Genomic DNA, 15,756 nt, shown 5'->3' with positions numbered 1-15,756 from the left:
AAAATTGAGTAATTTATGATATAAATATTCTTTTGTCATCTTACCAGGACTGTCTTCTGACATCATACAAATCTACTCCATTCTTCTTCCAGTTGGTTGCTGAAAAAGAGGAAATAAATAAACCAAATAAATGGACAAATGTTTCTATAAAATGGACAGCACATAACATTTGTTTCATAAAGCTAACTCGATGCTGTAGAGACACCAGGCATACATCTACACCCTTTTTAAAATGCTACCATCAATTAAAAACCCTTGACATCTTTTAATAAGGCACAGTTTAATGTTAAGACATTCTTTTAGAATTAATCAAAGGAACTTATTTGGAATTCACAACTTCCCCCCCCCCCCCCCTCCCACCTTTTTTTTTTAGGAAATAATTTGTTGAGCTATAAAAACTATTCATCAACAACGATTTGTAACTAATCATTCATGCGCTGCTCATAAAAAGACCTGCTGCTATTGTCTCTGATCTTTCCATTTCTTTTTACACTTTTTTTAGAGGGGGGGGGGAGGGTCTAATTTCTTTCTTCATTTTTTACGGATTGGGGTGTCTTATTAAATGCTAAAAACCATTGAATATTGATATATCATTTAAAATCAGATTCCAATTTGCATACCAAATGACTAAAATTATCACGAATTGAATTTAGACACAAGGAAACAATTTAATACTCACCAGGATATGTCCTCATGAAACCAGACTGTGACCCAAAGTACTGCCATAGAATGTCAGGATCTGCCTCATAATTCTTTCTAAATTGTTCATCAAGACCAGTTGTCCAGTTCAGACCATTGAGTATGTCATTACCTGTGGACAGTGATAATCATTTCTTGTTTAGTTGGCTTCTTAACAGCAATCTTCATTTCCCCCACTCCCCTAACATACCAATTGAAACATCCTCTGTTAATGCTTCCATAAAAGTAGTTCATCGGAGCCATAAAGTCCATGGAGCCAGATTCATTACGAATTCTATAGCACTAAATAGATCAAATCAATGGCTTGCTAACTTTGGACAGGTTGTTAGCCTATTCTAGAGAGGGAGAGTCTGAAAAAATCTCAACTGCATCCAGGAATAATATTGGTCTCTCTCCTTGTTAAGCAAGTGTCAGCCAACCAGGCTTTGACAAAATAATGAAAGAGTAAAAAAAATTTTTTTTTAAATTAAAAACTGTATCTTGCTTTGGTATTGGTATGGTTTAAGAGTATTGTATTCCATACAAGAATCACAGTACATAATAAGTAAAATTGTCAAGAAATTAAAGATTTAATTATCTAAGTATAACAAATATAACACAATAAACATATTTAAAAAAACAAGTTTCGCATAAAGAAACCACTTACTTCCTTCATAAATCTCCACTGGAATGTGCACGCTGGAGAAATTGAAATTGACAGCTTTGCCAAATCTGTCAGAATACTCCATATGCTTTGTCTCTGATAAAATTGAGGTCTTCGAGTTGTAGTAATCAATGTCTGAAATCTTTTAAGAAAATCAAAAAGTAAAATTGTTTTTTTCTTCATGAGGTATACTTATAGAGAATGTATCTGAGTAGATTGTGAATTTTGATACTATATAAACTACTTCATTGTATTGCATTTTATTGTCTTGTATTTGAATAAGCCTCATACATAACCTGATGTTATTTAATAATTGTTTTAATTTACAAATGTTTATTAAATAATGTTTGTAATACAAATCTTTTACATGTGATTATTAGAGGACTGATAAACAAGATTTGAGACAACTTCAGTGTCTCTATTATGTAAAATACGAGCAACCTCATTTTCTATCAACCTGTAGGGATCTCTAGCCGTAAACAATCGTACGGCTAGTGACCTTGGTCATTCCTACTTCCGCTCTGCCTCATCCCGAGCTGACCCGGCTCATATAAAGCCGAGTGGACCTCTCGATTTAGACATACTTACCTATACACTTACCTACACACTTACCTACAGACTTACCTACTGCACACTTCAAGCTCTACACTAAACTATCTACCATACCATATCTGTTGCGACCATACCTATCTACCATTACGACTAGCTAGATTCAGGGTAAGCTATATTTTTATACTTTAACATTATCTATTTAATATCTAGTTTTAACTCAGTAATTCCGTGATTCACCGGCCATCTGGACCCATCCTAGCCATGGAGTCCTACAGCCAGAATACCGAGTTCTGGCAATCACGGTAGTTACTACAATGGCGTCACGAGCGAAAACTTTTTTCTACTTTTTACATTATCCATTTTATTATTTCCTACCGTCGTATTTCGTTGAATGGAAGTTCGAATTTCGTTGATTTTTACCGTGTGAATACTTCGTTATTTTTCATCGTGTATTTTCCACTATAATTCTTATATTCAATCTTGAATGAATTCTGTGCTGTGATATTGGTGATATTGATATGTATGACCACGCCCCCTTCCCTTTTCTTTCAGCTGTAGGGAATTTCAGTTCGTGAATTTTGTTTGATCGTGTCAAGGTCGTCCTTGTCCTTGACTCCAAGGTCACACCTGTCTGGTGACCTTGTGGACGGTGTCATGTTTCATGATTTAAAAAAAAAAAAAAAAATTTTTCTTTACCTATATTTTGAATATTACAATGAGGGTGGACACAAAATACAAGTCGTAAGACAAGACGACTCGACACAAGTTGGCCTTGACGACATTGACATGGAGGATGTCAGGAAGCTGCAGTCGGATGATCATCACATGACCCACCTGCTATTATGGTTGAAATTAGGAGCAGACCCAGAAATGTCGGACTTGATGTTGTCCAGCCAGGAAGAAAAGTTCTACTGGGTGCACCGCAACCTGTTCTTCCTGATCGATGGAGCCTTATACAGAAGAGACGAAGGCCCACGAAACCTCCTTGTCATACCTACTGTCATGGTCTCAAGTGAGTAAAGAGCTACTCGACTATGCATAAAGATCTATGTAGAATGAGGCCCCAGAATTTACTAGTTACTATAAATGAAAAACAATTAACGATTTGTTTACAATGAAATAAAAATAATGATGAAATTTAATTAAAAGAGATAAACAGTGATCGTGGCAGTTACAAATAGAGATATGAATATTTTACGTAACTTATGATAATATGTCAGGTTCATAAGTTTACGTTTCCAGGCAGTTGATGGGCTTGGATGATCTATTCCTCTGATAACAGGATTGGACTCGTAAAATTCCGCTTCCAGGCAATTGGAAAGAGGTTATAGTGTAGTACAGCGGGCTTGGGTTTGATCCTTGAAGATTATACAATCAAAGTTAAAAGCTCCGGCGTCTTAATGGTGTAGATATAATATCTACAAAGTCCCAAAAGATAAAAATCTTCCAGTATATATATAGGAATAGAGCGACTGGCCGTCCGGCATAGATTGTGGAGAGAAAGTGAGTGTAGAGTGTTAGACCTATCAGCTTTTATAATAAGTGGCTACGTGACAGAATGTAGAACGAAAAGTATTCACTAATTAGAAATTAATTCGAGGGAAGGCTATAAAAGGAAAGACGATCTAATATTAGAAGGTAAAGTTTATCTAAGCCTACCGAAATATAACTGGAGTGAGATGAATTCAGTTCTTAATAAAATAAAATTTAATAAGATAATTGTGAACAATCTTTACTGTGACACCTACGCCTTTAACAAATTGATGTTAGGAAGGAATTGAGCACACCGGTGGAATTGGTTATACCAGGGAAACGTACAAACCCACAGTCTCCTGAAGATTATGTCAACTCTCTACAGCAGGGGTTAGAGATAGCCCACGAGACTGCGAGAACCACCCTCCGAACTGAGCTCAAGAGGACGAAGAGGGACTACGACATCAAAGCCCACGTCCATTCCTTCAAGAGGGGACAAACGGTTTATTACCTGGATAAATCGAATGTGAAAGGAAAGTCCAGCAATCTGAAACCTGTATGGACTGGACCAGCCATCATCTCCACGGTCCTGACCCCCACCACATACATTGTCAAATTCAGGAACTCGGAGATTAAGACAGTCAACCATGACCACCTGAAGCCATGTTGGGACCGGACTATCCCAGCCTGGATCCGAAAGGAAAGGGAGGCCATCGAGTCTGGCCAGGAAATTACGTACTGTACTTGTGGAAAGCCGGACGATGGAGACCTCATGGTTGCGTGTGACAGGTGGTTCGACTGGTTTCACGGCAGGTGTGTCAACCTGATGAGGAACCAAGCGAGGCAACTGAACACTTTCATTTGCCCATCCTGTTCTCACTAATCTTTTTCTTTAATCTCCGCAGATGACCTCTTTCTCACGGGATGTGACCCTCTTCCGGGATTTCCTGCGATTCCGAGAAGAGATGCCGAGAGCGGCCGGCAGGCGCTCTCCTCCGGGACGTAACCCGGAGCACGCGATTCGTAATCGCAGGCAACCCTGGAGAAATTCCACTAGACGCTCGAGGACTCCTCCAATCACCTCGAGACTTGGGAATATATCCCGGACCTCCCCCGTCGCCTCTAACTCTAACCAAGAACGGAGGCCCCGTGACCGTAGGAGACGGTCCCGCTCGCCCCGTCGGGCCCACAAAACGAGTACCCCGGCCCGACAGAGCCGCAATCGGCCTCCCAGCAGGGATAGGAGGGAGGACCAAGAGCAAGCCGACCGCCGAGACAGATCTCGCCGCCGCCGGGGGGACTTCCGCAGCCTGCGGAATCAGCTTAAGAGGGCCAGGCAGGAGCTGGCCTCCCTCCGGACCAAGGCGGCTGAGGTCACCCGTCTCTGGGAGGAGAATAAAAGAATGAAGGAGAGGGAGCCCTCGATGGAGCTGTCCCTCCACAGCTCTGTCTTAGACAGCTAGGTGCTAGGGCGAGCAACCGTGTAAATAGATTTATTTTTGCCCCAGGAAAGGGCTTTCCTTTTATTTCAGCCCTAGGTAAGGGCCTTCTTTATGTTTTGTTCGGCCCTAGGAAAGGGCCTTCATTTTATTTTACCCCCCCTTTTTTTTGTTGCTACGCCCTAGGTAAGGGCTCCTCTCCTTTAGTTCACTGTAATACCGAGAGCTCCAGAAAGGTGCAGGTGAGTACCCCACATCCAGCCACCCTGCCCTTTTTGAGGGGGGAGCAGTGTAGGGATCTCTAGCCGTAAACAATCGTACGGCTAGTGACCTTGGCAATGGTCATTCCTACTTCCGCTCTGCCTCATCCCGAGCTGACCCGGCTCATATAAAGCCGAGTGGACCTCTCGATTCAACACTTACCTACAGACTTACAGACACACTTACCTACAGACTACCTACTGCACACTTCAAGCTCTACACTAAACTATCTACCATACCATATCTGTTGCAACCATACCTATCTACCATTACGACTAGCTAGATTCAGGGTAAGCTATATTTTTATACTTTAACATTATCTATTTAATATCTAGTTTTAACTCAGTAATTCCGTGATTCACCGGCCATCTGGACCCATCCTAGCCATGGAGTCCTACAGCCAGAATACCGAGTTCTGGCAATCACGGTAGTTACTACAAACCGATATATGATTTATTAAAAAACGTCATCCATTTAAATCTATGACAAAAAAATCCTAATATGATAAATGGCTCAATTAACATATCTTTAGTAAAATGGCAAGATGATATCAAGTTTTCACGAACATCTTTTTCTATGTTAATTTTGTGTAATCTGATGTCAAAAACTTAACTTCGCATATGATAGTGTGGGGGAATACAGCTCCTTGAGCATCACTTTTAAAAACAAGGGACTACTTATATATAGAAATAATTTAGCCATAATGTTTAATCAGGCATCGTTTAAAATGCTGATTCCTAAAACATTTATTTAAAATAAATAAAACAAGCAATGCATGATCAAAATGTCAAGAAATCGAATCTATTTTTTACAACTTTTTAAAAAATCCCAACTATTCTTTAAAAATCAATGTTTTGAAGATAAAAACATTTTAATTTGATCAAATAAAACAATACAAGATCTCATTGGACTTCTCTGTAAAAGACTTTAACATGCTTGCCAGAGACATCTGGGTAAATTTTACCTCTATATCTGGGTTCTTTGGGGAATCCCTTGCTATGCGCTCAGCAGCTTCAACTGATTTCTGTCATGATCAAAAAGAAAAAATATATAACTGCAGCACCATCTAAGTAAAATTTTTTTGTTTTGTTTTGTTTTTTTGTTTCTTTTTAAACGGTACACAGAAAAAAAAATATTTTTGAGGATCTCTCAACTTTATATTTCCAGTAATTTGTTGGAAATTTTTTTTTTAATGGAGTTTTTGAGATGTTTGTGACTGCATACATTTATTAAAAAGTGTACATCAAAAATTACCTTAATACCTTTTAGGGGTGATAAAGATAGTTATCAATACAATCATCTGAACAGTTAGCTTAATGAACATGCTTTATCATTATGATTATCTCTGAGTATTTTAAAAAATGTTATCCATAAATGTAAGATATGGGTTCAAGAAAGAAAATAAAAAGGATGCTTTTCTGCCCTTGCTATAGTCAGCTGTAGTACCAGAACAAAATAGTTGTTGGTAATTGGCGTCTATGTTTGTGTCTTAATATAATTTCAAATTTCAAATGAACAACTGCATACAAAAAAAACATACATACTTCATCAAACAATTGAAATCACAGCAATGTGTAGCTTTGATAAGACAGTGGCGGTTATATCAATAATAATGATAATGATCCCACTATCACTTTTAATATTATATCTTAAAGATATTACATCATCAAGCAATTTTAATAGCAAATAAACCCAATTCAAAAAAGTAGAAGGAACAATAAGAATCAATATTGATAAAAGTTTCCTCTATGTATTATTGATAATGCATTAAATTCTGATGAAAATTATAAATGTAAAATAACATTACTCTACTTCGTTTATTTTCTACATTCACACTCATAATTTTATGAGATAAAATGTATTTAAAAAATCATGTACAAATAAATAATGGTTGCAAAGAATGTAGCAGACAAACATAATTCCTTGCTTTTTATTATAGTCCTTCAGAGATGGCTCGTGGAGCCAGAGTTTATCCCTCTTTCTATAGCGTGAAATGGGCAATAATTACTTCCTTTGGAATATATGCTAGTCTATTGAAAAATACTTTCAACCAAATATTAGACCCAAAGCAAGGCTGGATACACGAGGGGGTATGAAAAATAATCTAAACTCAAACCAAGCAAAAAATCAGTCTCTTTGCTAGAAAGGTGTCTGCTCAAGCAAATGAGCTGTCAGGGCCCTATGACTGTGGGGTAGGAAGGACATTTATACATGATATCAATTCTACGCCAACTTTCCCAGAATTAATAATTCTCACTTTACTAACTTCTATAACAAGAATTGGGTAAAAATCACCTTCTCCCAATAATGAAATAAAAGAAAAAAAATAAGAGACAACAGTATTATTTGTCTGACCTTCAAAGCTTCCATCTTTTTTCTCAAAATTTGAGAAAGTGTCTCAGACATTTTTTTTACAAGATCAAGTTCATTTATGTCCTCATATCTCATCTTCACCGTTTCATAACTCTGTTATAGAATATATGGGGAAAAAAACACCAAAAAAAACATTAAAATCAAACCGAAAGCTGGTCAAGAGTCATCAAGCTAGATCAGTGACCAAGGGTACATAATATTCCACCCAACTCCAGGGTAAAATATACTGTTTGACTTTAATGAAGCCTGTAAGAACTGTTCTGCAATGTGTGTATGAATTGGAAATTAGGTCGATATGGCTTGTTCTTATTTAAGTCTGATAATCCAAATGGGCTCATTGTTGCAATGGAAATACTCTCAAACCAATGTAAAATATTGTCCATTACAATAATGTTAAATCAAGCCCATAATTCAGTGCCCTAACCTGTTGAAGGAAATAAAGGCAGCTAGTTTAAAAACATTTAATGTGATATAACTTGAACTGCTTCTTGTATGACATGAGCATATATTTCATTTACTTTTATCACTTTAATTTTAAAAATTAATAAATATAGTGAAATTAAATTCCTAAAATATAACAAGCATTCTATCTCCATACAACTTATTTGTATTCAATGGATATTGCCACTGTTTTGACGTTTATCATAACGTTCTTCAATAAAAAGACTGACATGGCAATAATTGTCATCATTTATTAAAACCATAAATTCTGAAAGGTGGAAATAATACTAAACTCACTGTTAACTTTAATAAATCCATTTTAATAACTTGATGTTTGAAATCAAGGATGAGGATTAATTTTTTAAAAGTTGAAACCGAAAGCAATCCACCCATGATTCGAGAAAGAGATCACCTTCATGTCTTGCAGGCCCAGCCGCTTGCCAAGAGGGATGCACTCTTATCGATGTGTGCTTATTCACAAGTCGGATAACCCAAATTATCATGGGGTCATTTTCTTAATGGAAATACTCTCAAACCAACGAAGAAAATGTTAATCACAACAATGAAAAATCAAGCCCATAATTGTGTTCCAATGTCAAACTTGTAAATACATTCCAGCACCATTTCCTCGAACTCAGTCGAATGTCCCGAAGACCTACTCCTAGTCCTTAATGCTAAAAAGACCAAAGTAAGTAATGGACACTGATAAAAGTCCAAAAGCTCAAATTGTGGTCAATGGAGAGAAACTGGAGAATGTCAACAATTTTGTATATCTTGGGGCAAGAATAGAGGCAAATGGAAAATCGTCCACTGATATCCAAAACAGGATAGCGCATGCCCAAAGAAAATTGACAAAAATGATGACATTATGAAAAAGTGAAAGCATCCAACAGAAAATGAAAATATTAAGAACATGCATATTTCCAACAGCATTATATGGATGTGAAAATCCCTCGAAAGCATCTGAATCTGATTCTATTCCACCATGACTGAAATAATGCCAATGAAATATCTCCATACCATTGCATACTATTCCAGCAATCTCTCGACAAAGGACAAGTCCCAAATGATTGGAAACATGCTAGGACTACTGCAATTCACAAAAAAGGCAAACGAGGAATAGCCTCAAATTATAGGCCCGTTTCACTTGTATTGGTTACTTGCAAGGTACTTGAGCACATTCTGTTTTGTTTTTGTTTTTAAGGGTTTTAAGGCACTTGCAACACATTTAGGTTATATCAGCGCCAGTAAAAAGGAAGAAAATGGGATAGTAAAAATTTCTAGAATTACAATTAAAGCACCCAAGAAAAAGTAAGACATAGGGGAACTGGGAACAAATAGGGATTAGATGTAGATTCCAAGAGCATACCACCAATATACTTAGTTTGAGATCACCTATAAGTCTCATCCGGACACAAGCACAAAATCCAACAAAGAGGAATACACTCAAATGCTTACATTATACATTCAAAATAACAAGTATAATAATACATAACAGAGAGATGATTTACAAGAAAAAAAATATCATCTCCCAAAACAATAACTATGCATTTGACTGTTTCCCTCCCAGCTAGGACTCCGACCAGGACAAAACCCAGTAATCTCATTCCAAGACAAAGACAGAAAGCATGTTGGAAAACAGACATAGGGGGATAGAAGACACAATATGTACCTCATCAAATACTAGTTGACTACCAACATGGTTTTTCGGAAGGGTAGATCATGTGAGACCCAACTCATCAATATACCAAAAACGTATGAAAGGAAACAAACAGATTTAATAGTATTTGACTTGTCAAAAGCCTTTGACGAATGAATTCTTCAGAAATTAGAATACTACAGAATATGTAACAAGTCCCAAGCAAGAACATTATTGGTTCAAAGATTAGTTGTGTGATCGGACACAAGAGGTGGTGCTTGATGGAAAAACAGCTAAAAAAATGCAATGCTCGCTGCTGAAGTGCTGCAGAGAACTGTATTGGGGCCCCTTTGCTTCCTCATTTTAAGATGAGTGTTAAAAGATGTGTGTCCGTGATAGTAATAGCCTTTATTTCACTGCAAATATTGCTGGTCTCCACTTGTGAGATAAAAAAAAAATTTGAAAGAAAAGTCTTGACTTTGACCTGTATTCATAGGCTTGTAATTTTAGGAAAATCAGTACTTAATGTCCAACAATCATCAATAATTGGACTGTAATTCAATACAGCTTTTTTAATCTCTTTATAAATAATGACAAATATATGCTTCGTCATAGCTATTAGAATATGAAATAAAATCAAATGTATTAAATATGTTCTTTTTATTTTTTAAATATTACTTTCTCCACAATGTCTGCAATGTCATTGATGTCAACAAGTTTTTTATCAATCGTGACAGCCCAAGCCTCAACACTGAAAAAAAAAGATATATAAAGATTAAATTAAGTTGATTCTGCAAAAATGTGATTTTTAGCAGTCTCAATAATAAGGAAATCCATTTTGACTCAAATTCATTTCATAATCTAAATATACAGTGCAACACACATTCACGAACTGCACAGGACAGCAGAAAAAGTTTGTTGAATCTGTGTTTTGATGAATACAAGAAGACGGCTGTATTGATGCTATGCGCTTAATTAAGATACTCTAAACATCTGCTAGCCAGATATAACGTACCAACACACAAAACTATGTGTAACCTTAAACGTTTATAGTCTGATTTATACAATTTAGTGAGAACTACTCATAAAAAGGGCTGGCTAAAAACAAAAACAAAGAGCTGAGTTACTTCAATTTCATTCCTTCTATATGATCTCAATATTTTGCAACCTGGTCTTGTAAATTCATGCCCTTTTGTTGGCAAAATAAAGAATATCATTCACTTGTACAGCTATGTGGTCTTGTGGTATGACACTCGCTTCCGGATCGGAAGGTCCTGGGTTCGAGCTTCGCTCGGTGCAGAGTTGAATCCTTGGAGAAGGCTCTTTACTCACATTCTCTCACCGTACACAGGTGTAAAATGAGTACCTGGTCGTTAAAGTGTCGTCTCTGTCCGAAAAAAAGTTGTAATATTGCCTGACAGGTGTCATGTCCCACCCTGCATGTTAAATATTGCTGTTGGCCAGATCCCCTTTGTAAAGCGCTTTGAGCACGTTTAGTGGATATTATTAATTTTTCTTTTAGGTCAGTTTCAGGATATAAGTTCACGTAGACTAAGATACAACGTAACTCTCTCTCTCTCTCTCTCTCTCTCTTAGTGGCCAGTGTGTTTCCTAAGTCTCAATTTAGTTCGATAAATAGTGAAATCATTCGTGGATGCTGTGAAAAATTTACTAAGACTAAAACAATAAGGAGATAATTTGGGAAGTCTGTCCTTATTCGTTGAACCTGTGAATTTGTCGAATGCGTGTTCGACAAACGCGTGTTGCATTCCACTGTGTTGTAAATTTCAGCGATTGACACTGACATGATACCACATTGGGTCATTAAATATCAATTCATATAACTAACTCTCAGCACATTGGGTGACCATTAGTTTATTTTAATTAACTAGATATGAAGCCTCCATTATTTTGGATGTATGGTGGCATTAAGTCAACTGTGTCATTGGACTTCTTTCTACGAGCCTGTAGTACATATACTATTGGTCAGCAAAAGGCAAGTTTCCTCATAATTAAATGTTGAGTTGATGCTTCGATCTTAATCAATTATCGTGGCTTTACTTTACAGTGGTATTGATGAATATTATCTTCTTATGATGATGATGATGATGATGATGATGATGATGATGATGATGATGATGATGATGATGATGATGATGATGATGGTAGTGGTGGTGGTGGTGGCGTAGGTGATAATGGTGGTGATAATAAAAGATGATGATGATGATGATGATGATGATGACTATGACGGTGAATCATCACGATGATGATTGTGATGGGGTCTGGGTGGTGGAGGTTGTAACGCTTGTGGTGGTGGATGTGGTGGTGGTGGTAGCGGTAATTAGATGAGGATGATGATGTTGATGATGATGATGAAGATGATGACAACTTATGATGATAATAATAATAGTTGTGATGGTGGTAGTGATGGTCATGATGAACTATGGCTATGACTATGGTGAGTGGCGAGTCCTTTGACTTTTGAATGAAGAGGTGAAATTTGGGTGTTTTGATTTTGACGTTTATCGATTATTGTTATTTGAATAGGAAGTCTCTAACTGGAGCATTATTTTTTGCTCTCTTCCTAATCCTAACCAGTCAGACAGAATCAGAAACAGAAGATGCCCATTCTCAAAAATGTTGGGCAAACTCTACTCTACTGTTCAGAAGGAAGGGTTTTTACTCACTCGGTTTTTGTCGGTCTCTCTAATTGACAACCTCCATCGTGAAGACAAAAAGAACAAAAGAAAAAAATGACAATGAAAAAGACACGACAAAACGATCGCATAGTTTTGATGTGTCCAAAAGACATCGCGGCCATGTTTAGGTATTGGAATTGGAAGTGCATTTGCACGTCTATGAGCCTCGCTCTGATGGCTGAGTGAGTAAAAACACCTGCGGCAGCTGTGTCTGTGTACCGCAATGTTGTGTGTGAGTAGTAGGGCTGGGCGGGTACCCGGGTACCCGCGAGTACCCGCGGGTAATAAAGTCAAACCGGGTACTCGGGTAAAAGGGGCGGGTAACGGGTACCCGCTACAACAAATGGAAACCGAACTGAGAGCGATAATTTTTGGCGGTTTTAATATTTTTGAACAAAAATTGGAAATAATACAATTTTATTTACATATTTACATTTACATGACATTTTTTCAAAAGATTTTCCTACTTTATTGTTCAATTACATTGATTTTTTTTGTTTTATTTGTTAACACACATTTGATTCAATTTTGGAATCAATAGGTTAAGACTATATTATATTAGTTCTTATCTTTTAAAGGAATCTCAGGTATTTTTATTTTATTTATTATTTATTATTTTTTTTCATTGTAGTTAATTATCTTTGTTTCTTACTTCAGTTTCGCTTCATTTGTTGTAACAATAATAAATTAATTAAAAAATTAAAAAAAAAAAAAGACCCCCCCCCCCCCCCCCCCCCCGACACAAAAAAAATTTTTGGGGACAAAAGTCACTCCTGCCACGGGTACCCGCGGGTACCCGGGTAATCAGACCACTACCCGGGTATTACCCGGGTAATGATTTGGGCGGGTAATCCCAGCACTAGTGAGTAGTGAACGACACTCGCCACTCGCCACTCGCTCGAGTTGATCGAGCGGGTTCTTAGCCAACAGAGGTTTTTACAATTATAAACCAAACTAATTTATTGATTTATTCATTCAATTTGATCCCTTATTAGTTCATTGCATAGTAATAGATATTCTTAAAACCAATGAAAATGGTTTCAGAATTATAAAGAAAAATTGAATTCAGATACATTACATCAAATTTATTTGTAATTTTAAAATGTTTCTAGCCTTGTTATGGCTTCTGGCTGATTAATACCAATATGGCAACTAATATTTGCGCAATCAAGTGCGCAAACTGCGAGACTCGCGGTCATCACAGTGGTGAACAGCTAAATGTGCAAAGAATAATAGAAAAACTAAAATAAATAAATAAATACCTACCTATCTAAATAAAAATCGTATCTACCTGATCGCGTGTTACCTTGTTAAATTAGACGACCACGACAGCTACCATGGTATATCCATGTAGCTAATAATATTATACAATTTTTTCACTGGCGCAATATACTGACAAAGTACGAACGTTTCGGGTTCAGACTCTCCATCAGAAAAAAAAATAGAAAATAACATATTTTTTAACCTGCTCAGTTTGTTTTTCTTCTTGTATTTGTTTTGTTTTTATTGTTGTTGTGTTTCGTATAGTTTCACGGACACGGGGGGTGGGGGGGGGGGGGTTGTTGTTGGGATTTTTTTTTTTTTTTTTTTTTTTTTGTCTTTTTTTTTTTTTGGAGGGGGGGGGGGTTGTTTGTTTGTTTTTGTTTTGTTTTTTGTTTTGTTTTTTTCTGTTTTGTTTTGTTTTTTTTTTGTTGTTGTTTTGTTTTGTTTGTTTTTTTGTTTGTGTGTTTTCCGGGTGTTTAATTTTATTTTTTATTTTTTTATTTTTAAAGGGATGGAATTGGCACTGTTGTGGAATGTTAGTAGTTAGTACGTTTGTATTTTCCCTAGGCTACCGATATCTATTGATTGATTTATTGACGCGCGCGCGCATGTTCGTGAAATAGACTGAGTTTGACGCACTCAGGTCTTTGTTATTGTTTTTTGCCATCCACGTTTATGAATACTTCCTACTTAACTGTACTGTATGATCCAGACAATAAAAGTTCATGGTTACACAGTGTTGGTGCGTTATAATTCCGGATGGCAATGTTGTGAGCTTCTTAGCCAAGCGCATACTATCTATATATTCAATAGTCGATTGAGTTACTATTTTTCGGGATATTCCGACCGATTCGATGACCTCGCTTGACCCGGACACACTCAGTACGAGAGAGAGAGAGAGAGAGAGAGAGAGAGAGAGAGAGAGAGAGAGAGAGAGAGAGAGAGAGAGGGTGGAGGGGTGGAGACGGGAAAGAATAGAAAGAAGAGAGAAAATGATTAATGGTTGTGTGTGCTAGTGTATATGTCGTGTATGTGTGTGTGTTTGTGTGTGTGTGTGTGTGTGTTGGGGGGGGGAGAGAGAGAGAGAGAGTAATGCTATGTACAATGACCAAAGCACCATGCTTCTGGATGTCCACAGTGATGCAAACTATGCATGTTGTGCGGCTATGTGGTCTAGTGGTATGACACTCGCTTTCGGATCGGAAGGTCCTGGGTCCGAGCCTCGCGCTCGGCGCATAGTTGAGTCCTTGGAAAAGGCTCTTTACTCACAGTCTCTCACCGTACTCATGTGTAAAAATGAGTACCTGGCCGTTAACAACGTTGTCTTTGTCCGAAAAATTGTAATATCGCCTAACAGGCGTCATGTCCCGTCCTCCATGTTAAATGTTGCTGTTGACCAGGGACCCCCTGTAAAGTGCTTTGATCACATTAAGTGGATATTGCTCTATATAAAAGCCCAATTATTTATTTATTTATTAATTGTTATGTTATGAACACTTTTATGATCGCGAATTTTACCGAATTCAAACATATGACCATTCATATTTTACCATGCTCGGTGCACCACTTCACAATACTTTACTTATTCTCCCAGTAGATCAAATGGAAGCCAATGTCTGTTTTATACAACACCACTCTTACAATACCATCCTAATGTGCCTTGCCCATGAACACAACGCCAGGACCAGGGCTTCGCGATCATTTATTCCCATTTAGTCATTGATCTCGTTGGTTATCGCTTGACTTTGATATACTGTGCTTCTGAGACACTGACGTTAAAAGATAATCAAGCGTGGCTCAGCGGAACGGTATTTGCTTCGTACCCGAAAGGTACCGAGTTCGATCACCCGCCGCTGCCCTGTGTTGGCTTGAGCAAGTCACTTCGCGCTGCACTGCGGCTGACGCCTGGGCTATTCCAGTCTTCCCTTGGAATAGACCCTAGAGACAATTTTCCCTGTGGGAAGAATAAAGGGATTTTTTTTTTTAAGTAACAGAATACAGAAAAACATGTGGGGGAGAGAAGAGAGAGAGAGAGAGAGAGAGAGAGAGAGAGAGAGAGAGAGAGAGAGAAAGTTTGTTTAATAATTTTGAATTCTTACTATTATAAAAGCAAAATATCATTAATTTCTATTTTTATTAATCCGTAAAAAAACATAACATTATTATACTTTTCAAGTTTTATTGAAAGGGAGGAGAAAGGTGTGTGTATCTGTGTGTGTGTGTGTGTGTGTGTGTGTGTGTGTGTGGGAGGGGGTGCTTTTCGCTCTCTCTCTC

The 15,756-nt window shown here is 37.4% G+C and overlaps 1 protein-coding gene across 5 annotated transcripts in view; it reads right to left on the bottom strand.

The window, feature by feature from the left end:
- Positions 1–12,429, bottom strand: part of LOC144975296 (voltage-dependent calcium channel subunit alpha-2/delta-2-like) — a 75,059-nt gene extending 62,630 nt beyond the window's left edge. For all 5 annotated transcript variants that reach the window (XM_078919246.1, XM_078919247.1, XM_078919244.1 and 2 more), the window contains exons 1-7: positions 12,208–12,429; positions 10,199–10,271; positions 7,423–7,533; positions 6,032–6,091; positions 1,346–1,484; positions 680–811; positions 45–99 (exon numbers count right to left, since the gene is read on the bottom strand). In XM_078919246.1, the coding sequence (XP_078775372.1) occupies positions 45–99; positions 680–811; positions 1,346–1,484; positions 6,032–6,091; positions 7,423–7,533; positions 10,199–10,271; positions 12,208–12,368 (731 nt within the window). In that variant the 5' untranslated portion in view covers positions 12,369–12,429. The remainder of the gene's footprint in view (positions 1–44; positions 100–679; positions 812–1,345; positions 1,485–6,031; positions 6,092–7,422; positions 7,534–10,198; positions 10,272–12,207) is intronic.
- Between the last annotated feature and the right edge of the window lie 3,327 nt (positions 12,430–15,756).

The sequence above is a fragment of the Berghia stephanieae genome, chromosome 6 (assembly GCF_034508935.2).
Source record: "Berghia stephanieae isolate SIO BIC M18660-M18661 chromosome 6, UCSD_Bste_1.3, whole genome shotgun sequence".
Classification (NCBI taxonomy): domain Eukaryota; kingdom Metazoa; phylum Mollusca; class Gastropoda; order Nudibranchia; family Aeolidiidae; genus Berghia; species Berghia stephanieae.
The sequence above is the reverse complement of the archived record's forward strand: the minus strand, read 5'-3'. Positions and strand labels throughout refer to the sequence as shown.